Genomic DNA, 25,249 nt, shown 5'->3' on the forward strand with positions numbered 1-25,249 from the left:
TCCTGTAACACCCAAATAGGAAAACCAATAACTGACGTAAAATTGAAAGAACCAAGTAGTACTTGAAAGTCAAGCTTTCTATAGGACTCTTTCAGAAAATCTACATTGAAATCCCCACCAACAATAATTTGCTTCCTCTGTCTGACAGATAGCACAACAAAGAATACAGGTTTTTCAAAAATAGCTGAAAATTTTCGAATGGGGGACTATACATGGCTACAATTATAAAAGTACTAATATCGGAAAGTATTGCTTCATCATCTTCCATAAACGAAGCGGTATTTTCCTTCTGACCTTAGGGTGTAAAAAATTAAGTACATAAAATTTTAGAGGGTTTAAAGGAGATCAAAAGAAACACAATGTTTGTGTATCAAAAATTATCATAGGTAAATCCTTTCCCCACTAGGGTTCTTCTAGGTTTTTAATTCAAATGGTGTTCAGAGACAATGTTCACTTGTTATGGTTTCCAAACACTCGAGCAGTGCTCAAGAATAGGTCGCACCAGTGTCTTACATTTTTTTTTTTGGTCATCAGTCTACTGACTGGTTGGATGCGGCCCGCCACGAATTCCTTTCCTGTGCTAACCTCTTCATCTCAAAGTAGCACTTGCAACCTACGTCCTCAATTATTTGCTTTACGTATTCCAATCTATGTCTTCCTCTACATTTTTTGCCCTCTACAGCTCCCTCTAGTACCATGGAAGTCATTCCCTCATGTCTTAGCAGATGTCCTATCATCCTGTCCCTTCTCCTTATCAGTGTTTTCCACACATTCCTTTCCTCTCCGATTCTGCGTAGAACCTCCTTCAGTCCACCTAATTTTCAACATTCGTCTATAGCACCACATCTCAAATGCTTCGATTCTCTTCTCTTCCGGTTTTCCCACAGTCCATGTTTCACTACCACACAATGCTGTACTCCAGACGTACATCCTCAGAAATTTCTTCGTCAAATTAAGGCCGGTATTTGATATTAGTAGACTTCTCTTAGCCAGAAATGCCTTTTTTGCCATAGCGAGTCTGCTTTTGATGTCCTCCTTGCTCCGTCCGTCATTGGTTATTTTACTGCCTAGGTAGCAGAATTCCTTAACTTCATTGACTTCGTGACCATCAATCCTGATGTTAAGTTTCTCGCCTCATTTCTACTACTTCTCATTACCTTCGTCTTTCTCCGATTTACTCTCAAACCATACTGTGTACTCATTAGACTGTTCATTCCGTTCAGCAGATCATTTAATTCTTATTCACTTTCACTCAGGATAGCAATGTCATCAGCGAATCGTATCATTGATATCCTTTCACCTTGTATTTTAATTCCACTCCTGAACCTTTCTTTTATTTCCATCATTGCTTCCTCGATGTAGAGATTGAAGAGTAGGGGCGAAAGGCTACAGCCTTGTCTTACACCCTTCTTAATACGAGCACTTCGTTCTTGATCGTCCACTCTTATTATTCCCTCTTGGTTGTTGTACATCTTGTATATGACCCGTCTCTCCCTATAGCTTACCCCTACTTTTTTCAGAATCTCGAACAGCGTGCACCATTTTATATTGTCGAACGCTTTTTCCAGGTCGACAAATCCTATGAACGTGTCTTGATTTTTCTTTAGCCTTGTTTCCATTATTAGCCGTAACGTCAGAATTGTCTCTCTCGTCCCTTTACTTTTCCTAAAGCCAAACTGATCGTCACCTAGCGCATTCTCAATTTTCTTTTCCATTCTTCTGTATATTATTCTTGTAAGCAGCTTCGATGCATGAGCTGTTAAGCTGATTGTACGATTATTCTCGCACTTGTCAGCTCTTGCCGTCTTCATAATTGTGTGGATGATGCTTTTCCGAAAGTCAGATGGTATGTCGCCAGACTCCTATATTCTACACACGAACGAGAATAGTCGTTTTGTTGCCACTTCCCCCAATGATTTTAGAAATTCTGATGGAATGTTATATATCCCTTCTGCCTTATTTGACCGTAAGTCCTCCAAAGCTCTTTTAAATTCCGATTCTAATACTGGATCTCCTATCTCTTCTAAATCGACTCCTGTTTCTTCTTCTATCACATCAGACAAATCTTCACCCTCATAGAGGCTTCAATGTATTCTTTCCACCTCTCTGCTCTCTCCTCTGCATTTAGCATACGGTCTCCTTTACAGGTGAACCACTCTTTCCTAAAATTCTCCCAATAAATCCAAGTCGACCATTCGCCTTCCCTACCACTGTTCTCAGACGCTCGTTCTATCTCATATCGCTTTGCCACGTTACGCCAAGGTATTTATACGACTTGAGTGTGAAAAGCAGAACACTATTAATAATGTATCCGAACATTACAGGTTTGATCTAGCTAGATCCGCATTTACTTATATTTTTCCACATTTAAGGTTAGCTGCCATTCATCTCGACAACTAGAAATTCTGCCTAAGTCGTCTTGTATCTTCCTACATTCACTAAACTTCGACACCTTACCGTACAGCACGATATCATCAACAAACAACCGTAGATTGCTGCCCCCCCCCCCCCTCCCGTCCGCCAAATCATTTATACAGTGGTTCTGTCACCCTTCCCTGGGACAATCCTGACGATACCCTTGTCTCTGATTAAACGCAAGCCATCGTGGGCAACAGAACGTTATTTAAAAGCCTTCGGGCCACTCAGATATGTGTGGAGTTATTCCATATGATCGCACCTTCGTTAATAGGCTGCAATGGGGCACCGTATCAAGCGCTTCCGGGAAATCTAGAAATATGGAAACCTCCTGTTACCCTTTACCCATAGTTGGCATTACATCATGTGAGAAAAGGGCAAACTGATTTTCGCACAAGCGACGCTTTATAAAACCACGCCGATTCGTGGATATAAGATTCTCATCTCAAGAAAATTTGTTATGTTCGAACTGAAAATTTGTTCAAGGATTCTCCAGCAAACAGAAGTTAGGGATATTGGTCTGTAATTTTTCGGGCTTGTTCTTCTGCACGTCTTATATACTGGAGTCACCTGCGCTTTTTTCCAGTCCCTTGGGCCTTTGTGCTGGGTAAGAGAGTCACGATAAATTAATGGGGCCAGTACCGTAGAGTAGTCTTTGTAAAATTGAACTAGGATTCCATTCGGCCATGATGTTTTATTTGCTTTCCAATCTTTCTGTTGTTTCTCTACGCAAGATAGGCTTATTGCTATGTTCGTCCACGGGAGTCTGTCCGAAGAGACACCGTGAGTCGGACGGTAGGCAGTTTCTGTTTCTGATCTTCAAGACCCACTGGGTTACGTCTGACAGTCTGAATATCATCAGTCAGAGTTCAGAGAGTCAGGCTGGCAAAGAAAGTGTCCAATGCAAAGCAAATAAACTGTCGACGCACTATCGAGATCGCTCAGGGGACAGTAAAAGTGTAGTCACCAGAACTTGAAAGCATTAGAACCCTAGGAAGGCTTGATTTAATTTATCTGAGGCTCGGTATATCGACAAAATGGTGTACGCCTAACCTTCAAGTGTCCTGCACAGTATCTGAACACATCATGATCCCATGCATGTTGTGATATTGAACTGTGCGAAGCAGTAGATCAGCTTCCTCTGCCATGAGAGCTACACTATGTGATCAAAAGTATCCGGACACCTGGCTGAAAATGACTTACAACTTCGTGGCGCCCTCCATCGGTAATGCTGGTATTCAGTACGGTGTTGGCCCATCCTTAGCTTTAATGACAGCTTCCATTCTCTCAGGCATACGTTCAATCAGGTGCCGGAAGGTTTCTTGAGGAATGGCAGCCCATTCTTCTCGGAGTGCTGCACTGAGGAGAAGTATCGATGTCGGTCGGTGAGGCCTGGCACAAAGTCGGCGTTCCAAAACATCCCAAAGGTGTGCTGTAGGATTAAGGTCAGGACTCTGTACAGGCCAGTCCATTACAGGGATGTTATTGTCGTGTAACCACTCCGCCACAGGCCGTGCATTATGAACAGGTGCTCGATCGTGTTGAAAGATGCAGTCGCCATCCCCGATTTGCTCTTCAACAGTGGGAAGCAAGAATGTGCTTAAAACATCAATGTTGGCCTGCCCTGTGATAGTGTCACGCCAAACAACAAGGGGCGCAAGCCCCCTCCATAAAAAACACGAGAACACCATAACACCACCGCCTTCTAATTTTACTGTTGGCACGACACACGCTGCCAGATGGCGTTCACCGGGCGTTCGACATACCTACACCCTGTCATTGGATCGCCAAATTGTGTATCGTGATTCGTCACTCCAACAACGTATTACCACTGTTGAGTAGTCCAACGTTTACGCTCCTTACACCAAGTGAGGCGTCATTTGGCATTTACCGGCGTGATGTGTGGGTTATGAAAAGCCGCTCGACCATGAAATCCGAGATTTCTCACCTCCTGCCTAACTGTCATAGTGCTTGCAGTGGATCCTGATGCAGTTTGGAATTCCTTTGTGATGGTCTGGATAGATGTCTTGATAGATGTCTGCCTATTACACGTTACGAACCTGTTCAACAGACGGCAGTCTCTGTCAGTCAACAGACGAGGTCGACCTGTTCGCTTTTGTGCTGCCGTGTCCCTTCACGTTTCCACTTCACTATGACATCGGAAGCAGTGGACCTGGAGATGTTTAGGAATGTGGAAATCTCACGTACAGACATATGAAACAAGTGACACCCAATCACCTGATCACGTTCGAAGTCTGTGAATTCTGCTCTCTCACGATGGCTAATGACTACTGACGTCGCTGATATGGAGTACGTGGCAGCAGGTGGCAGTACAATGCACATAATATGAAAAAAGTATGTTTTTGTGGGTGTCCAGATACTTTTTATCACATAGTGTATCTCTGATTCCTTTGCTGGTTAGCGCAACGCTATATTCTGTTTTTGATGCACAATTATGAAAGAAGCCTATACCAGTAATTTGTCTATTTGATTAATGAATACATTTCATTTCATCTCAAAAGATGCAACGGCAATTATACATCAACATTTGTTCTGTTTCACCAACAGGACATACAGGAGTGGTTGGACGGGGCGACTGAAGGGGTCATCTACTTCAGCCTGGGCACCAACGTACTGAGCAGTAAAATGCCACCAGAAAAGCGGCGAGCCTTCCTCGACGCCTTCTCCCAGCTGCCGCAAAGGGTACTATGGAAGTGGGAGACAGACGATGCGACAGACCTGCCGCCTAACGTCAAAATGTCCAAGTGGTTCCCACAACAATCCGTGCTAGGTATAACTTATAAGTGCCCTAGTGACACTATTATTATTATTATTATTATTTGTAGTAGTAGTGTTTTGTGGAGGAATGCTGTGCATTAGTGTTTCTAATGCGTCTTGGCACCTCGTGTTTTACGTAACGCCAAAAGTCAACGAAACAATTTGGTTGATTACAAACGAAATCTTTTTTGAACTTGAACTGTGTGTGTCCATTGGATACTTGTCACTTACAGATTAGTCTGGTGTGATATTTGATTTAACTTTATTTGTTAACGGAGACGGTAAAACACATGGAATAACCAAAGTGACTGAGTAGTACAGACTGGCCTGGAATATTAGAAGGGACAAGTCAGCCAAAGAAGAAGCTGTTCTGTTGGACTTGAGAACCGCCAAATTATGGTGAATTTATTCTGAAGCTTTTGCTTCAAAGGTTGTCCTTGGTCAAAGACCCTTCTCACTAATATCGACAATCACTCATAAATCTGGCTGTGTTACAACAAGCTTCCCCAACGCAGCGCCTGCCCTCGCTATATAACAACTTGCGGGCTATTAGCTTCTCCAACGCACAGCCAGGATTCTTGAATCCAGGCAGGATCTGAGCTGCTTCCATTGTGTGTTCGGAAGATGTAATACCACCGCTACTGAGTTTACTGTAGACAGCAATAAAGCGTGCATTACTTCGCAGTCACCATCTCATATTATGCATTTTAGTTCTTGAGGAGGTTTACGATATCTGCCGAAGGTATTATACCGTTAGAAATCTCCTGTAGTAAGGCTTCGGAAGACGACTTCCCACTGCCATGTTGATTGATGGTTCAAATGGCTCTAAGCACAATGGGACTTAACATCTGAGGTCATACGTCTCTTAACTAACCTAAGGACATCACAAACATCCATGCCCGAGGCAGGATTTGAACCTGCGACCGTAGCAGCAGCGTGGTTCCGGACTGAAGCACCTAGAACCTCTCGACTACAGCGGCCGGCATGTTCATTGACGATATCCTATTAGATCAGTCTGACAAGAGAATGGAGTTCCACGTGGAAGCGTTCTTTCGCCCTGTTTTCCGGCTCTGTTAACAGCATGACGTCCACGCTAAGAGCGACAGTTCATTGCGCCCTATTTGTTAACATTTTTCCCATGTTTAGCGAATACAATATATTGAATTGGTGGCTGTAGCAATCAACGAGATGTCCACAGCATCTACTGTGACGTAATGTTAAGTATAGCAACATATGGTGATCTCGCTTTTGAGACACAGGACCATTCACAGCTGAAGAGTGCAGTGGCCGAAAGCGACGTAAAAAATGTTGCAGATGGTAAGTCAGCCATTCCCTCATGTCTTAGCAGATGTCCTATCATCCTGTCCCTTCTCCTTATCAGTGTTTTCCACATATTCCTTTCCTCTCCGATTCTGCGTAGAACCGCCTCATTCCTTACCTTATCAGTCCACCTAATTTTCAACATTCGTCTATAGCACCACATCTCAAATGCTTCGATTCTCTTCTCTTCCGGTTTTCCCACAGTCCATGTTTCACTACCATACAATGCTGTACTCCAGACGTACATCCTCAGAAATTTCTTCCTCAAATTAAGGCCGGTATTTGATATTAGTAGACTTCTATTGGCCAGAAATGCCTTTTTTGCCATAGCGAGTCTGCTTTTGATGTCCTCCTTGCTCCGTCCGTCATTGGTTATTTTATTGCCTAGGTAGCAGAATTCCTTAACTTCATTGACTTCGTGACCATCAATCCTGATGTTAAGTTTCTCGCTGTTCTCATTTCTACTATTTCTCATTACCTTCGTCTTTCTCCGATTTACTCTCAAACCATACTGTGTACTTATTAGACTGTTCATTCCGTTCAGCAGATCATTTAATTCTTCTTCACTTTCACTCAGGATAGCAATGTCATCAGCGAATCGTATCATTGATATCCTTTCACCTTGTATTTTAATTCCACTCCTGAACCTTCTTTTTATTTCCATCATTGCTTCCTCGATGTAGAGATTGAAGAGTAGGGGCGAAAGGCTACAGCCTTGTCTTACACCCTTCTTAATACGAGCACTTCGTTCTTGATCGTCCACTCTTATTATTCCCTCTTGGTTGTTGTACATATTGTATATGACCCGTCTCTCCCTATAGCTTACCCCTACTTTTTTCAGAATCTCGAACAGCTTGCACCATTTTATATTGTCGAACGCTTTTTCCAGGTCGACAAATCCTATGAAAGTGTCTTGATTTTTCTTTAGCCTTGCTTCCATTATTAGCCGTAACGTCAGAATTGCCTCTCTCGTCCCTTTACTTTTCCTAAAGCCAAACTGATCGTCACCTAGTGCATTCTCAATTTTCTTTTCCATTCTTCTGTATATTATTCTTGTAACCAGCTTCGATGCATGAGCTGTTAAGCTGATTGTGCGATAATTCTCGCACTTGTCAGCTCTTGCCTCACAGAGGCTTTCAATGTATTCTCTCCACCTATCTGCTCTCTTCTCTGCATTTAACAGTGGAATTCCCGTTGCGCTCTTAATGTTACCACCGTTGCTTTTAATGTCACCAAAGGTTGTTTTGACTTTCCTGTATGCTGAGTCTGTCCTTCCGACAATCATATCTTTTTCGATGTCTTCACATTTTTCCTGCAGCCATTTCGTCTTAGCTTCCCTGCACTTCCTATTTATTTCATTCCTCAGCGTCTTGTATTTCTGTATTCCTGATTTTCCCGGAACATATTTGTACTTCCTCCTTTCATCAATCAACTGAAGTATTTCTTCTGTTACCCATGGTTTCTTTGCAGCTACCTGCTTTGTAAATATGTTTTCCTTCCCAACTTCTGTGATGACCCTTTTTAGAGATGTCCATTCCTCTTCAACTGTACTGCCTACTGCGCTATTCCTTATTGCCGTATCTATAGCGTTAGAAAGCTACAAACGTATCTCGTCATTCCTTAGTACTTTCGTATCCCACTTCTTTGCGTATTGATTCTTCCTGACTAATGTCTTGAACTTCAGCCTACTCTTCATCACTACTATATTGTGATCTGAGTTCTTCCCGTATCTCCCGGCCTTTTCCAAGTATACCTCCTCCTCTTGTGATTCTTGAACAGGGTATTCGCTGTTACTAGCTGAAACTTGTTACAGAACTCAATTAGTCTTTCTCCTCTTTCATTCCTTGTCCCAAGCCCATATTCTCCTGTAACCTTTTCTTCTACTCCTTCCCCTATAACTGCATTCCAGTCGCCCATGACTATTAGATTTTCGGCCCCCTTTACATACTGCATTACCCTTTCAATATCCTCATACACTTTCTCTATCTGTTCATCTTCAGCTTGCGACGTCAGCATGGATACCTGAACTATCATTGTCGGTGTTGGTCTGCTGTCGATTCTGATTAGAACAACCTGGTCATTGAACTGTTCACAGTAACACACCCTCTGCCCTACCTTCCTATTCATAACGAATCCTACACCTGTTATACCATTTTCTGCTGCTGTTGATATTACCCGATACCCATCTGACCAGAAATCCTTGTCTTCCTTCCACTTCACTTCACTGACCCCTACTATATCTAGACTGAACCTTTGCATTTCCCTTTTCAGATTTTCTTGTTTCCCTACCACGTTCAAGCTTCTGACATTCCACGCCCCGACTCGTAGAACGTTATCCTTTCGTTGATTATTCAATCTTTTTCTCATGGTAACCTCCCCCTTGGCAGTCCCCTCCCAGAGATCCGAATGGGGGACTATTCTGGAATCTTTTGCCAATGGAGAGATCATCATGACACTTCTTCAATTACAGACCACATGTCCTGTGGATACACGTTGCGTGTCTTTAATGCAGTGGTTTCCATTGCCTTCTGCATCCTCATGTCGTTGATCGTAGCTGATTCTTCCACCTTTGGGGGCAATTTCCCACCCCTGGGACAAGAGAGTGCCCTGAACCTCTATCCACTCCTCCGCCCCCTCAAGGCCGTTGGCAGAATGAGGCTGACTTCTTATGCCGTAAGTCTTCGGCCGCCGATGCTGATTATTTATCAAAATTTAGGCAGTGGCGGGGATCGAACCCTGGACCGAAGACGTTTTGATTATGAATCAAAGACGCTACCCCTTTTTTTATTTTTTTTTTTTTGGTTTTTATTTTTTTTTTTACATTTTGTTCATTATTGATCGTTGTGTTTGGTCGTTGCGGACGTCGCAAGACATCCTGTTCAAGTCCGGTGGTTGATCTTTCCACTCAGTTTTTTATTACAGAGGCCAACCGGCTCTCTGACCGAACACGCTGAGCTACCGTGCCGGCAGTTTATGTAAGTTGTTGGGTGGTTGGTTCGTTGGTTTTGGGGAAGGAGACCAGACAGCGTGGTCATCGGTCTCAACGGATTAGGGAAGGATGGGGAACGAAGTCGGCCGTGCCCTTTCAGAGGAACCATCCCGGCATTTGCCTGGAGTGATTTAGGGAAATCACGGAAAACCTAAATCAGGATGGCCGAACGCGGGATTGAACCGTCGTCCTCCCGAATGGTCAGAGTGCGGTATTAGCGATGTACCACTGATACTTCGCCAGACATTATTTGTTTATGCCTTGAAAGTTCAATGGGTCGGTTGGTGGGTGCGTGACGCGCGAAGAAGCTTGCGTGCAATGATCATTAAGAAACAAACCTGTGATAACACAAGACAGTAAAGCCCAATTTTCGACACAAGGCAGTAACCGTACAAGACAATCGCGTGCAATGCCTATCACCAAATAAATCACTGATTACAAGACAAGCGTCAGTGCATCGCTTGTCATAAAACAAATTTCGGAGCACACAAATCAAGGGTGAGTGAAATGCTTGTTCTGTTCTCTAAATTGGTTATATGACTGATCGTTGGTCACCGGCGACAACGAAAGCGTGGTCACAGCACAACTTTGATGCATAACACGTTATGTTTATTATAGGTTCGCCCTGCCACAGAGAAGTTACAGGATAGTTTAAAGCACCTTGTAATTTAAATAAAGGCTGAGGTAACAGATATTTATTTACTTTAATGAGTGATATAAAGCACAATAACTTTTGCAGAGAGCAAAGTTCTCCAAATCTCAACCAGTTATAAACTGTGTTAACACTGGGGGTGTACCAAAATATGTGGAAGACTATATGGAGAAAGCGCAACAAGATCTGCTCGCCTGGCGGTTCATAAACTATTGTCCATTAAAATTGCTACACCAAGAAGAAATGCAGATGATAAACGGGTATTCATTCGAGAAATATATTATACTAGAACTGACGTGTGATTACATTTTCGCACAATTTGGGTGCATAGATCCTGAGAAATCAGTACCCAGAACAACCACCTCTGGCCGTAATAACGGGCTTGATAAGCCAGAGCATTCAGTCAAACAGAGCTTGGATGGCGTGTACAGTACAGCTGCCCATGCAGCTTCAACACGATACCACAGTTCATCAAGAGTAGTGACTGGCGTATTGTCATGAGCCAGTTGCTCGGCCACCATTGACCAGACGTTGTCAATTGGTGAGAGATCTGGAGAATGTGCTGGCCAGGGCAGCAGTCGAACATTTTCTGTATCCAGAAAAGCCCGTACAGGACCTACAACTTGCGGCCGTGCATTATCCTGCTGAAATGAAGGGTTTCGCAGGGATCGAATGAAGGCTAGAGCCACGGGTCGTAACACATCTGAAATGTAACGTCCACTGTTCAAAGCGCCGTCAATGCGAACAAGAGGTGACCGAGACGTGTAACCAACGGCTCCCTATACCATCACGCCGGGTGATACGCCAATATGGCGATGACGAATACACGATTCAAATGTGCGTTCACCGCGATGTCGCCAAACACGGATGTGACCATCGTGATGCTGTAAACAGAACCTGGATTCATCGGAAAAATGACGTTTTGCCATTCGTGCACCCAGGTCGTCGTTGAGTACACCATCGCAGGCGCTCCTGTCTGTGATGCAGCGTCAAGGGTAACCGCAGCCATGGTCTCCGAGCTGATAGTCCCTGCTGCTGCAAACGTCGTCGAACTGTTCGTGCAGATGGTTGTTGTCTTGCAAACTTCCCCATCTGTTGACTGAGGGATCGAGACGTGGCTGGACGATCCGTTATAGCCATGCGGATAAGACGCCTGTCATCTCGACGGCTCGTGGTACGAGGCCGTTGAGATCCAGCACGACGTTCCGTATTGCCCTCCTGAACCCACCGATTCCATATTCTGCTAACAGTCATCGGATCTCGTCCAACGCGAGGAGCAATGTCGCGATACCATAAACTACAATCGCGATAGGCTACAAGTCGACCTTTATCAAAGTCGGAAACGTGATGGTACGCATTTCTTCTCCTTACACGAGGCAAAACAACGTGTTACCAGGCAACGCCGGTCAACTGCTGTTCGTGTATGAGAAATCGGTTGGAAACTTTCCTCATGTCTAGCACGTTGTAGGTGTCGCCAACGGCGCTAACCTTGTGTGAATGCTCTGAAAAGCTAATCATTTGCATATCACAGCATCTTCTTCCTGTCGGTTACATTTCGCGTCTGTAGCTCGTAATCTTCGTGGTGTAGCAATTTTAATGGCCAGTAGTGTAGATTCAAAAATAAACGAATCAGAAGAACCAGAAAATCGAAACCAGTTAAGTAATTCAAATGCATGGCAATCTAATGAAGCAATAACGGCTCACAGTATGGTTCACCTTGCCGACACTTACATTTTCCCAAATCAGCCGGCATGCAGACGGCAGTTACAGATGAACACTGTACTACAGCCTGGAGACTTAACAGCTTCCTTAGTTTGGTCGGCCACATCGCATCTGATGAGGGGGTCGAGTGACACAATAGGATAGGGTAAACAAAATTTTTGTAGCCGCTGGTCGGGGGCATCGCGTTGTCTCAGTCTTTGTAGTACACGCAGATTAGTCAACGTAGTTAGACTCAGTTATTCTCTCGGGATGGCAACAGTAGCGTGGCGACTCCTGCCCACATATACACTCCTGGAAATTGAAATAAGAACACCGTGTATTCATTGTCCCAGGAAGAGGAAACTTTATTGACACATTCCTGGGGTCAGATACATCACATTATCACACTGACAGAACCACAGGCACATAGACACAGGCAACAGAGCATGCACAATGTCGGCACTAGTACAGTGTATATCCACCTTTCGCAGCAATGCAGGCTGCTATTCTCCCATGGAGACGATCGTAGAGATGCTGGATGTACTCCTGTGGAACGGCTTGCCATGCCATTTCCACCTGGCGCCTCAGTTGGACCAGCGTTCGTGCTGGACGTGCAGACCGCGTGAGAAGACGCTTCATCCAGTCCCAAACATGCTCAATGGGGGACAGATCCGGAGATCTTGCTGGCCAGGGTAGTTGACTTACACCTTCTAGAGCACGTTGGGTGGCACAGGATACATGCGGACGTGCATTCTCCTGTTGGAACAGCAAGTTCCCTTGCCGGTCTAGGAATGGTAGAACGATGGGTTCGATGACGGTTTGGATGTACCGTGCACTATTCAGTGTCCCCTCGACGATCACCAGTGGTGTACGGCCAGTGTAGGAGATCGCTCCCCACACCATGATGCCGGGTGTTGGCCCTGTGTGCCTCGGTCGTATGCAGTCCTGATTGTGGCGCTCACCTGCACGGCGCCAAACACGCATACGACCATCATTGGCACCGAGGCAGAATTGACTCTCATCGCTGAAGACGACACGTCTCCATTCGTCCCTCCATTCACGCCTGTCGCGACACCACTGGAGGCGGGCTGCACGATGTTGGGGCGTGAGCGGAAGACGGCCTAACGGTGTGCGGGACCGTAGCCCAGCTTCATGGAGACGGTTGCGAATGGTCCTCGCCGATACCCCAGGAGCAACAGTGTCCCTAATTTGCTGGGAAGTGGCGGTGCGGTCCCCTACGGCACTGCGTAGGATCCTACGGTCTTGGCGTGCATCCGTGCGTCTCTGCGGTCCGGTCCCAGGTCGATGGGCACGTGCACCTTCCGCCGACCACTGGCGACAACATCAATGTACTGTGGAGACCTCACGCCCCACGTGTTGAGCAATTCGGCGGTACGTCCACCCGACCCCCCGCATGCCCACTATACGCCCTCGCTCAAAGTCCGTCAACTGCACATACGGTTCACGTCCACGCTGTCGCGGCATGCTACCAGTGTTAAAGGCTGCGATGGAGCTCCGTATGCCACGGCAAACTGGCTGACACTGACGGCGGCGGTGCACAAATGCTGCGCAGCTAGCGCCATTCGACGGCCAACACCGCGGTTCCTGGTGTGTCCGCTGTGCCGTGCGTGTGATCATTGCTTGTACAGCCCTCTCGCAGTGTCCGGAGCAAGTATGGTGGGTCTGACACACCGGTGTCAATGTGTTCTTTTTTCCATTTCCAGGAGTGTAGACACACCACCGGCGCTGACCACAATAGCACGAACAAGCCAGTGGCCTAATTCCATTGTGGAGTCTCACCTCTTTATGAGATTCACTGACTGCCGTTTGCCTACAGTAGGACCCAGAGCCCACACCTGTAGTCAACCTTCCTAACAGGAAAAATGCAACATTTTCTTTCTTGACTCTCATATCCAGCACACACAGTATAACAATCACGAAACAGTGGCCGAAAATGAACATTACCACATAGCGAAATGTGACAGTAGTGCCACAAGTTCTGCTGGTCACAGGACAGCAGTCCATTAGTTATCTTTGGACATGACCCTGTGTTTTATGTGCCTACTGGACAAGACCAGTGAAGATTTCAAAACTATGTTCTGTTTCAGCACTTTCAGTTGGGCATAGATTATAACTAGTGTAAGAGTCATGGGCTCTTCTATTCTTAAATCAGTGATCACCCAGCTAAAAATTTAATTCCTTTTAACTCACTGTTAGGTTTTTCTACGATAATTTGTGTTATATTACAATACAACAGTAAATATTTTTAATAAATTCAGAGGAGAGGCTTCATTAGCCTTAAAACCCCCTCATCCATAAAACAATTTTTGTGGGCATTACTAAAATCGATGCTTAGTTCACTAAACGACAAGAAGGCTCAGAATCCTTATTTTAGTTTTTAGTTTATTCGTTTCTGCATTATCCTTAAAAGTTTGGTCCGTTGTCGTGGAAACATCCTGCCTAGTCTTCTACGTCTTGCAGTACTCTAGTATACATGTCCCATGTGCTATCCGATCCATTCACATGTACTTATGTGGAGCTTTATTCCAAAAGGGATCAGATACTTAAATGGGCATCATCTGTGCCTTACTTGATCAGTGACTAGGAGGTCTTGACAGATATTTTAACTTTGCAAAACTGAAAATGTTTAATGTTAGAGAATCTAATTACTAGAATATCTTCTTTAAATATATTACGTCTTGGAACATTTTCACAAATGAAAGAAATGTTAGTACTTTTATAACCTATTAGTAACATGCTTGTATTATGTCCACAGCACATCCGAAAGTGAAAGTCTTCATCACGCAAGGTGGATTGCAGAGTTTCAATGAAGCCACTTACTATGGTGTTCCTCTAATTGGAATTCCGTTCATGGGAGACCAGCACTACAATGTCGAAAAATTCGTAGCTGCTGAGATTGGCTACAGGCTGCAGTTCCGGCACGTCACGAAGGACACAGTTTTAGAGGCTATACGAACGGTTCTTGAGGATCCCAGGTAAGCATTTTTTCTTTTACACATTTTTAGACTTTCAAGTAGTGCTACGTAGCGGATAATATTGCTGTAAATAATACAGTATGTTTTGGAAAGGAAATAACAACCCTGAAAATTCACATTGATTTATTCATCTGACTTAGAGTAGCTTTTTTGGTGTTATTTTTAGAGAAGTACATTAAGTTATTACCTCAGAGTTAAACAGATTGAATGCGACTTTCATTGCTTATGTGGCACAGATCCCATCTAAAATCAGCCGGCCGAAGTGGCCGTGCGGTTAAAGGCGCTGCAGTCTGGAACCGCAAGACCGCTACGGTCGCAGGTTCGAATCCTGCCTCGGGCATGGATGTTTGTGATGTCCTTAGGTTAGTTAGGTTTAACTAGTTCTAAGTTCTAGGGGACTAATGACCTCAGCAGTTGAGTCCCATAGTGCTCAGAGCCATTTGAACCATCTAAAATCAGTTTCTCGCCAAACTAGCTTCAGAATGTCAGGCGTACCTTGTTTAATTGTGGCATAAGTTACTGCTTTCAAATCTAGTGGAGGAGCCAGTAAGTGTGGGAAAACACAGCATTCTTGATTAACCCCCCCCCCCCTCTCCCTACACCCAAGAAAAAATCAATAGATGTGATATCCTGTGCAACCGTCGCACCTCAATCAATCCTTTTACGTGGGAGGCGATTGCTGAAGGAATCCCGGGCAGTAGTGAGATAGTCCGGCGGTGCGTCACCTTCCCGAAGTTTATACTGCTTTCTTGTTCACCCTCGTCAGTCAGCAAGATTAAAAAGTTTTCCAGCATATCTGGGTACACTACTCCGTTTATTATTTTCTTCACCTGCATCGACATCTACACAATTACACTGAAAATCACAATTCCATGCCTGACCGATGGTTCATCGAACCACCTTCAAGCTGTTTCTATACCGTTCCATTCTCGAAGGCGCGCGGAAAGAACGAGCATTTAAATCTTCCTGTGCGAGTTCTAATTTCTCTTATTTTTTATGATGATTATTTCTGGCTATGTAGGTGGGCGCCATCAGAATCTTTTCACATTCTGACGAGAAAACTGTTGACTGAAATTTCGTGAGAAGATCCTACTGCAACGAAAAACCCCTTTGTTTTAATGATATCCATCCCAATTCGTACAGTTCTCTTCCATATTTCGCGATAATACAAAACGATCTGCCCTTCCTTGTACTTTTTCGATGTCCGCCGTCGATCCTATGTGATCCGAACCTCACATCGCGCAGAGATCCTTCAGAAGAGGAAGTACAAGCGTAATGTAGGCAGTCTCATTATTAGATCTGTTGCATTTTCTTAATGTTCTGCCAATAAATCATCACCTTTGGGCCGCGCGGAATTAGCCGAGCGGTTTGAGGTGCTGCAGTCAAGGACTGTGCGGCTGGTCCCGGCGGAGGTTCCTCCCTCGGGCATGGGTGTGTGTGTTTGTCCTTAGGATAATTTACGTTAAGTAGTATGTAAGCTCAGGGACTGATGACCTTAGCAGTTAAGTCCCATAAGAATTCACACACACATCACCTTTTGTTTGCTTTAAACGCGACATTGTCTATGTGATCGTTCCAACTAAATTATTAACTTAGTTATAAGTAACTATAATTCCTAAGTATGTAATTCAATTTACAGCCTTTAGGTTTGCGTGATTTGTCGCGTAATCGAAATTTAGCAAATTGTTTTTGGCACTCATGTGGATGACTTCACGCTTTTCATTATTTAGAGTCAATGGTTCAAATGGCTCTGAGCACTATGGGACTTAACTGCTGTGGTCATCAGTTCCCTAGTACTTAGAACTACATAAACCTAACTAACCTAAGGACATCACACACATCCATGCCCGAGGCAGGATTCGAACCTGCGACCGTAGCGGTCGCGCGGTTCCAGACTGTAGCGCCTTTAAGCGCTCGGCCACTCCGGCCGGCTATTTAGAGTCAATTGCCACTTTTCGCACCGGTTTCATCGTATGATGACTTTGTGAGACGGTAAATGACAGAATCAACTGCAAACAATCTAGGAGTGCAACTGAGACTGTCGCCTAAATCGTTTATGTAGATTAGGAACAGTAGGGGACTTATAACACTTCACTCTGGGGAACGCCAAATATTAATTCCATTTTCACTCGATGACTTTCCATCAGTTAGTACGAACTGTGACCTTTCTGACAGGAAATCACCAGTCCAGTCGCAAGCTGAGACGATAGTTGATACGCACGCAGTTTTCTTAGAAATCGCTTGTGTGGTAGTGCGTCAAAAGCTTCTGGAAATCTAAAAATTTGGAATCAGTTTCACATCTCCTGTCAATAGCACTCATTACTTGGCGAGAATGAAGAGCTAATAGTGTTGCATAAGACCGATATTTTCTGAATCGGTGTTGGCTGGCTGTCATAATGTTCGAACACGGTTTATGTTCCAAAATCCTGCTGCTAATTGATGTTAGCGATATTGGTCTGTAATTCAGTGGATTACTCCTATTCCCTTTCTTGGATATTGGTGTCACTTGCGCAACTTTCCAGTCCTTAGGTAACGATATTTCGAAGAGCGAGCCTTTGTATACCATTGCTAAGTCTGGAGTTATTGTATCAGAAACTCTGAAAAGAACCTGAGTGGTATACAATCTGGACCAGAGTCCTTGCCTTTATTAAGTGATTTAAGGTGCTTCGCTGCACCGAGCATATTTGCTTTTAAGTTATTCAAGCTCGCAGTTGTTCTCGATTCGAACTGTGGAATGTTTACTTCGTGTCCTTTTGCGACGGGTTTTCGGAAAACCGTGTCCAGTACCTCTGCTTTAGTGGCACTGTCATCAGTGACACGCCATTGCTATCACCCAGTGAAGATGTTGATTGCGACTTGGCGCTGGTGTAGTTTATACATGACCAGAATCTGTTTGGGTTTCCTGGTTTCCTGTCATATTTCGAGACAGAGTTTCGCTGTGGAAACTGTTAAAAGCATTTCGCATTGAATTTCGCGCTAAATTTCTAGCTTCTATAAAACTTCGCTAATAAGGGGATTTTCCGTTCTTTTAAATATATCATGCTTCTTCGTTGCGTTTGTAACTGTGTTCTGACACAGTTTGTGTGCCATGAAGCATTAGTACAATCTCTTACATATTTATGTGATATATATCCGGCAACTGCTGTCGATACTATTTCGTTGAATTGAGACCACAGCTGGTCTACGCATACATAATCAGACCGGAAGGAGTAGAGACTGTCTCTTAGGGAGCAGTCGAGCAAATTTTTATCTGCTTTTCTAAATAGATGTAATCTGCGTTTATTTTTGATGGCTTTGGATGTTACGGTATTCAGTCTGGCTACAATTGCTCTGCGGTCACTAATCCCGTATCCGTCATGATGTTCCCTATTTGCTCAGTACTGTTTGTTGCTAAGAGGTCAAGTATGTTTTCGCAGCGATATGCGCTTCGAATGGGCTCCTATTCTAATTATCCGAAATAATTTTCTGAGAAAGCTTTCAGTACAATTTCGGAGAACGTTTTATGCCTACCGCCGGCTGCAACCTGTATTTTTGCCGAAATGTCGAGGCTAAATTGGAGTTACCACCTGTTTGCGTGGGGTATCTATTCCAAATAAAAAGCAGTTATGTGATTGCAGTCTTTCTCGGCGTATTGCACTAATGAATTCTTCTTGGGTTGTCAGCCGAGTGATGGCGTCGTCTTGTCGCAACGTTTCAATGAGTTTCGTACCCATCATCTTCTGGCGTACGAAACTCATTGAAACGTTGGGACAAGACGAGACCACCACTCGGCTGATAACCCGAGAAGAGCCGGCCGAGGTGGCCGAGCGGTTCTAGGCGCTCCAGTCTGGAGCCGCGCGACCGCTACGGTCGCAGGTTCGAATCCTGCCTCGGGCGTGGATGTGTGTGATGTCCTTAGGTTGGTTAGGTTTAAGTAGTTCTAAGTTCTAGGGGGCTGATGACCTCAGATGTTAAGTCCCATAGTGCTCAGAGCCATTACAACCATTTGAACCCGAGAAGATTTCATCAAAACAATTTTTCTTTGACATTTTTAGCTGCTGTGTCATCTGCGTCAGTGGGTCGGATAAACGAACCAATTATTAACTTATTCCGGTTGTCAATTATAGCTCCAACCATACAAATTCATAGAAAAAATCTACTTCAATTTCACTACAAATTAAAAAACTTCTGACAGCAATAAACGCTCAGCTGTCAGCTCTATTTAATCTATCCTTTATGAATACTGTTAGGGTCTTTGAAAAAACTTCAGCTCAACTTATTTCCGGCTTAAACCAGGTTTCCATATGATGACTTAAGCTTCAGTGCTTTCTATTAGCACTTGGAGCTCTAGTTCTTTCCCAACACAGCTACGACAATTTTTCGCTACAATACCGATTGTTGCTAGGTTTACCTTCCTGTATTTGTCCTGCACCCTTTCAGACAAACACCCATTCTGCAATTTCCCGCCACGTGGAGTGCCCGCGTGGTTTGAGACGCCATGTCGCGGATTGCGCGGCCGCTCCCGCCGGAGGTTCGAGTCCTCCCTCGGGCGTGTGTGTGTGTGTTTTGTTCTTAACATAAGTTAGTGTAAGTCGTGTGTAAGTCTAGGGACCGATGACCTCAGCAGTTTGGTTCCTTTGGAACTCAAACACATCTGAACATTTTTTTTTTAAATTTCTTGAGACCCTCTAACTTATAAAACCACCATGTCCCCTCCACGTAACCCTCCCCCCCCCCTTTCACGTGTAGCCACTTCCTGTGTGTAGATAATACCTGAATTATTAAGCGGAACCGAGGATCCAACCAGACGATGGCGCAAATCAAGGAATCTGCAACCATACGGTCCCAGAACTGCCTCAGCTTCTGATTCAGACCCTACACTCTGTACCAAAGGACCATAGTCCTTTCTGTCGACGATACTGCAGATGGTGAGCTCCGCCTTCATCTTGCATGTAAGACTTCCAGTATTTACCATTTCAGCTAGCGGCCCTAAACCACAGAGAATATCTTCTGATCCAAAGCGACACACCTCGCCGGTACCGACGTGAGCCACTATCAGCAGTTGGCTGCATCTTGTGCTCCTTATGGCATCCAGAAGCACGCTTACCACATCTCGAATGACTCCTTCTGGTATGCATGCAGAGTGCACATTTGTTGCTTCCCCTTCTTGGCAGCCATATCTCCAATGGGCCCCACTACACACATATCGTTATACAATACCGCCTGTGGCATTGTAGCGAGAGGCAATCGACTCTGCCTTACTTCTCTGGTTTCTGTATTTCTATCCTGGTGTTTTGCTGCTTCGGTTGTCCCTTGTCGCACAGTAGTAGCGCTTAGGCGCCAGGTTCAATGTAGGTTTGTGATCCTGCTGAAGTGGGGTGTGTCGGGATGCCAGTTGTTAAATGTTAACAACGTTTTGTAATATACTCGTTTTAATGAAGAATACTTTGAAACACACGTCACAGACTTTCCAATATGGCGGCTCTTGGCTACGCCGTTATACTGAACACTTTACAACACAGTTATCTCTTTCGAGACTCGTTATAGATACTGCCCACGGCACGTGGCGTTCACTGATAATTATTACCTTCAATTCAACTTTATATCTTGTTTATCACTGTTATGTTTACTCTCGATCGTTCTTGGAGCCGCCTCCGGTTGCTCGACCGTGCGTTTTTTAATCGGCGTCTCGCTAACTCGCCCTCTCTTCCCGACGCACAAGAGAGACCCCACCTTTCTCCCTCAGCCAGTAGGGACGCTCCACTCGTCTCCTACGCATATATATATATATATATATATATATATATATATATATATATATATATATATATATATATATATATATATATATATATATATATATCAAAACTCTCAGCCAATGACCGAGCGAGGTGGCGCAGTGGTTAGCACACTGGACTCGCATTCGGGAGGACGACGGTTCAATCCCGTCTCCGGCCATCCTGATTTAGGTTTTCCGTGATTTCCCTAAATCGTTTCAGGCAAATGCCGGGATGGTTCCTTTGAAAGGGCACGGCCGATTTCCTTCCCACTCCTTCCCTAACCCGAGCTTGCGCTCCGTCTCTAATGACCTCGTTGTCGACGGGACGTTAAACACTACCCACCACCACCTCTCAGCCAATGGGCGTTTAGATCGCTGTTGTCAGGCGGATCTGACGTCACGTTTGCGGACATTGTGACGGAAGTTTGTCTCAGAACACTGTCTCCGACTGTAAGACCCTACTCCCGAATACTCGGATTTTGTCCCTGCTAAGGTTGCACAACATTGCCCCCTATGATGTTATCGTTAATGCTCCGTGCTGAAATTGTCAGATGTACATATAGCCTGGCTGCATCTGAGCATTCCCGATCGCATAAACGTGCGTAATAATTAGCATAAACACGTGAAGGGAAGGCACGTATGCATTACAGTTGGAACTCCCTACTACCAATAAGCCCACCCTCCGTGAATGTCCAGACCTTGCAGGCCGAGAGGCTTTCTCTAGAACAGGACGAGCGACTGCATGTGGCTCAGGGACTTCGTCGGCCACAGATAGCACCCGAAACATGTTCTTCAGACGGACTGGGGGGTGGGGGAGAGGGGGGGCATCAGATCGACCACTCGGAAAGTCTTTTGCCGCCTGCCGCAACTTGGAGCGACCTTCCACTCGACCACTGGCAAGGGTTCTACATCAGTGCACGCAGTACCTGGTGTGGCCACCGTAGTGGACCTATCGAGGGACTTATGGGACGTGCTGGACGTCCCTCAGATCCTCACGTCTGGCCCCCCATAATGATGCCCATCGGCAGTAGCTTAAAGGTGTGTGACCGAAGACAACACTGCCTGAATCTGTGAGCGAAAGGCCGCCAAATCAGCTCACATCTGAACACAGCAGTCGCATCTTTAACTTAGGTGCTCCTGTCTTCCTCAGTTGCGTGTAATATTACGGTATATTGACAATTTTCACTTTTTGGACCGTCTGACTACGCCTGAATGGAAATTTATAAATTTGTGGTAAGGACCATGGGACCAAACTGCTGAGGTCATCGGTCCCTTGGCTTACACACTAATTAATCTAACTTAACCTTACTTACACTAATGACACACACACACCCGTGCCCGAGGGAGGACTGGAACCTCCGACAGGGGGAGCTGCGCGAACCGTTCAAGACGCCCGAGACCGCGCGGCTAACCCACGTGACCAACTGAATGAAACACAATTTTTGTACCATACGCGTTTCGTCTTTATTGTCTGCGAGGCATCTTCAGTGGCTTGGAATATGTACATATTTTTACTATTTAGTTTACATTTTGGGGTAATGGACCTATAGGCTATAAACAGTTCTTGTGGTTGGTTCCTCTTCTTATAATTGCCACGAGGGAGGACACCAAACATGAAACAGAAACGTAATATGTAAAAAAAAAAAAAAAAACGTTCACGCAATCTATAAATAGAATTTAAAATATTACTTCATCATAGCAAAAACCAACCACCAGAACTGTTTATAACCTATAGGTGCTTTGAACTTCTCTAGACAGATAATAAGTCGTGGAAATATGCCTGACAAATAAACAAACTGGCACAAAATCAACGAATTCAACTAGTGAGCACAGAGGAAATTTAAAATAAGTCGTTTCCTATGAGAAGTTGAGTCAAACTCACAGAAGAAAACGGTGTATATAGATGAGCTGATGCAATAGCGAAAGCTAACACTAGACTGGGGTCTGTAAAAACTGCAGTGGTTGTTCAAGCACAAAAAAATGCCTGGCGTGATGAAGACAGTTGACTATGTAATACATAGCAAATAATACAATAGCAAATAGTAATACAAAGCATTAAACTAAAGTCGCTTCTTATGAGAAGCTGTTTCAAACTTAACACTGCATTATGTTCATTTACTCTCAAGATTTGCTGGTGATATGATGTGATGTCGACAGGTATCGGGAAAACATGAAGAAGCTGTCAGCAGTGTATCGCGAGCACCAGGCGCAGTCGCTTCCACAGGCTGTCTGGTGGATAGAATACGTACTACGGCACCAGGGAGCTCCACATCTGCGAAGTGCTGCCATGGATCTGAGTTGGTACCAGCTGCTACTGCTAGATGTCATCGCCTTCATTCTGGCTGTAGCTGCAGTCGCTACATTTGCGATATATTCTCTGGCGAGATATCTGTTTTCCGTCATATTTAAGACCAAAAAACAGAAGACTCAATGAAGAACGGTTTTTCATTAGTTTTGAAGGACTTAAGACTTTACTGTGAGCGTTGGCAAGAACTGCCGTTTATTGCCTACATTAAAAACGATATGTGGTTAATTGTAAACGCAAGTCTTGTCTTTGTGTATGGTGTTAGTCGTATACGGCCAGATTCCAGAAAAGTTATGTAAAATGATGTGGAGAAGGAGGAGGAGGCTCGACATAAAATTGTACATCATCTCTTCTGTAACAAGTCATTTCATTCGAAACTGAAAGCTGTATGATTTTGTCTTTTAAGACAGCAGACGAAATAAATTTATTTATTTTTACGATCGTATACTTTTTTACACATGACCGATAACTAGTCTAATTTCACGTTTTACAAAAGTTTTCCGAAAAGGGAATCCCAAAAAATGTAATTTCCTGTAGACAAATGACAAGCACAATAAGAAGTTTGAAAGAACATGGCAGGTTCGTTGGTAATGAACACGTTAAAAATAAAAGACGAAAATGTGAAAACACTTCGTAGTCTGTACGCAGACGCCTGTTGAATCATCTGGCCATCTTCATAGTTGGACCATTGACACATACTAAGTATCAGTGACCTTTGAGTTGTCTGCACAGATTTTTGAGGGGATGTTTCGGGTATTTCTGAGAAGATGAAGTGGTCTTTTATTTGTTCGCTTTTGTGAAGCTCGGAAACTTTATGCTTTGTTAAGTAACTGTAGTGACATTCAGAATAGTTTGCTCTTCAAGTCATATGAAAGTAAACGCTGTCAACAGGTGGGCAGGGAAGTCAACAAGTCGCTTGAACTCCACAGAGAAGCATCTGTTACGTTCAGTGGACAACTATTTAGAAACCTACGTCGATTTCAATTGCACCAGAAAATTCTTGTTAATTTCTAAAGGCATTAATCAATATGAAATGGTCAAGACTATAATATTCCAGTCTGAATCACACCACAGACACTCAACTTTGTCATGCTTCACTGATATATCTACATCTACATCTACATTCATACTCCGCAGTCCACCATACGGTGCGTGGCGGAGGGTACCTCGCACCACAACTAGCATCTTCTCTCCCTGTTCCACTCCCAAACAGAACGAGGGAAAAATGACTACTTATATGCCTCTGTACGAGCCCTAAACTCTCTTATCTTATCTTTGTGGTCTTTCCCCGAAATATAAGTTGGCGGCAGTAAAATTGTACTGCAGTCAGCCTCAAATGCTGGTTCTCTAAATATCCTCAGTAGCTATTCACGAAAAGAACGCCCCCTTTCCTCTAGAGACTCCCACCCGAGTTCCTGAAGCATTTCCGTAACACTCGCATGATGATCAAACCTACCAGTAACAAATCTAGCAGCCCGCCTCTGAATTGCTTCTACGTCCTCCCTCAATCCGACCTGATAGGGATCCCAAACGCTCGAGCAGTACTCAAGAATAGGTCGTATTAGTGTTTTATAAGCGGTCTCCTTTACAGATGAACCACATCTTCCCAAAATTCTTCTAATGAACCGAAGACGACTATCCGCCTTCCCCACAACTGCCATTACATGCTTGTCCCACTACATACCGCTCTGCAATGTTATGCACAAATATTTAATCGACGTGACTGTGTCAAGCGCTATACTACTAATGGAGTATTCAAATATTACGGGATTCTTTTTCCTATTCATCTGCATTAATTAACATTTATCTATATTTAGAGTTAGCTGCCATTCTTTACACCAATCACAAATTCTGTCCAAGTCATCTTGTATCCTCCTACAGTCACTCAACAACGACACCTTCCCGTACACCACAGCATCATCAGCAAACAGCCGCACATTGCTATCCACCATATCCAAAAGATCATTTATGTAGATAGAAAAGGATTATTCAAAAAATAAAGAGAAAAAACTGTTAAAATGGGAATAATAGTACTTTCACCATTGATTAGGGTCATGAATGACACAGTTCAGCAGAGCGTTTAGGCAGTGCTCAGTTCAAAAAGTAAGTTCATGATGATCGTTTCAGTATCATGTCTCACTAAGTGCGGGGTTCGTGCTGTGATAGAAACTGGATAATGCATTTTGATCAGCAATGAAAAATCAGTATTGAGAACTCTCCTCCGAATAAGAGACAAACAATGGACGCGCATGCATCACTAGCTGTCGGCTTTGACTGACAAAGAATATGTGGAGTAGGACCAGTTTCCAACTAGACTGGCGTTGAGAGTCAGGGG

General features: G+C 44.3%; 1 protein-coding gene across 3 annotated transcripts in view; it reads left to right on the forward strand.

Annotated features, from left to right (window-relative positions):
- The window catches only part of LOC126253454 (UDP-glucosyltransferase 2-like), a 307,999-nt gene extending 284,648 nt beyond the window's left edge, over positions 1 to 23,351 (forward strand). For all 3 annotated transcript variants that reach the window (XM_049954802.1, XM_049954803.1, XM_049954801.1), the window contains exons 5-7: positions 4,984 to 5,206; positions 14,632 to 14,851; positions 22,767 to 23,351. In XM_049954802.1, the coding sequence (XP_049810759.1) occupies positions 4,984 to 5,206; positions 14,632 to 14,851; positions 22,767 to 23,043 (720 nt within the window). In that variant the 3' untranslated portion in view covers positions 23,044 to 23,351. The remainder of the gene's footprint in view (positions 1 to 4,983; positions 5,207 to 14,631; positions 14,852 to 22,766) is intronic.
- The last annotated feature ends 1,898 nt before the right edge of the window (positions 23,352 to 25,249 follow it).

The sequence above is a fragment of the Schistocerca nitens genome, chromosome 4 (genome assembly GCF_023898315.1).
Source record: "Schistocerca nitens isolate TAMUIC-IGC-003100 chromosome 4, iqSchNite1.1, whole genome shotgun sequence".
NCBI classification, from domain to species: domain Eukaryota; kingdom Metazoa; phylum Arthropoda; class Insecta; order Orthoptera; family Acrididae; genus Schistocerca; species Schistocerca nitens.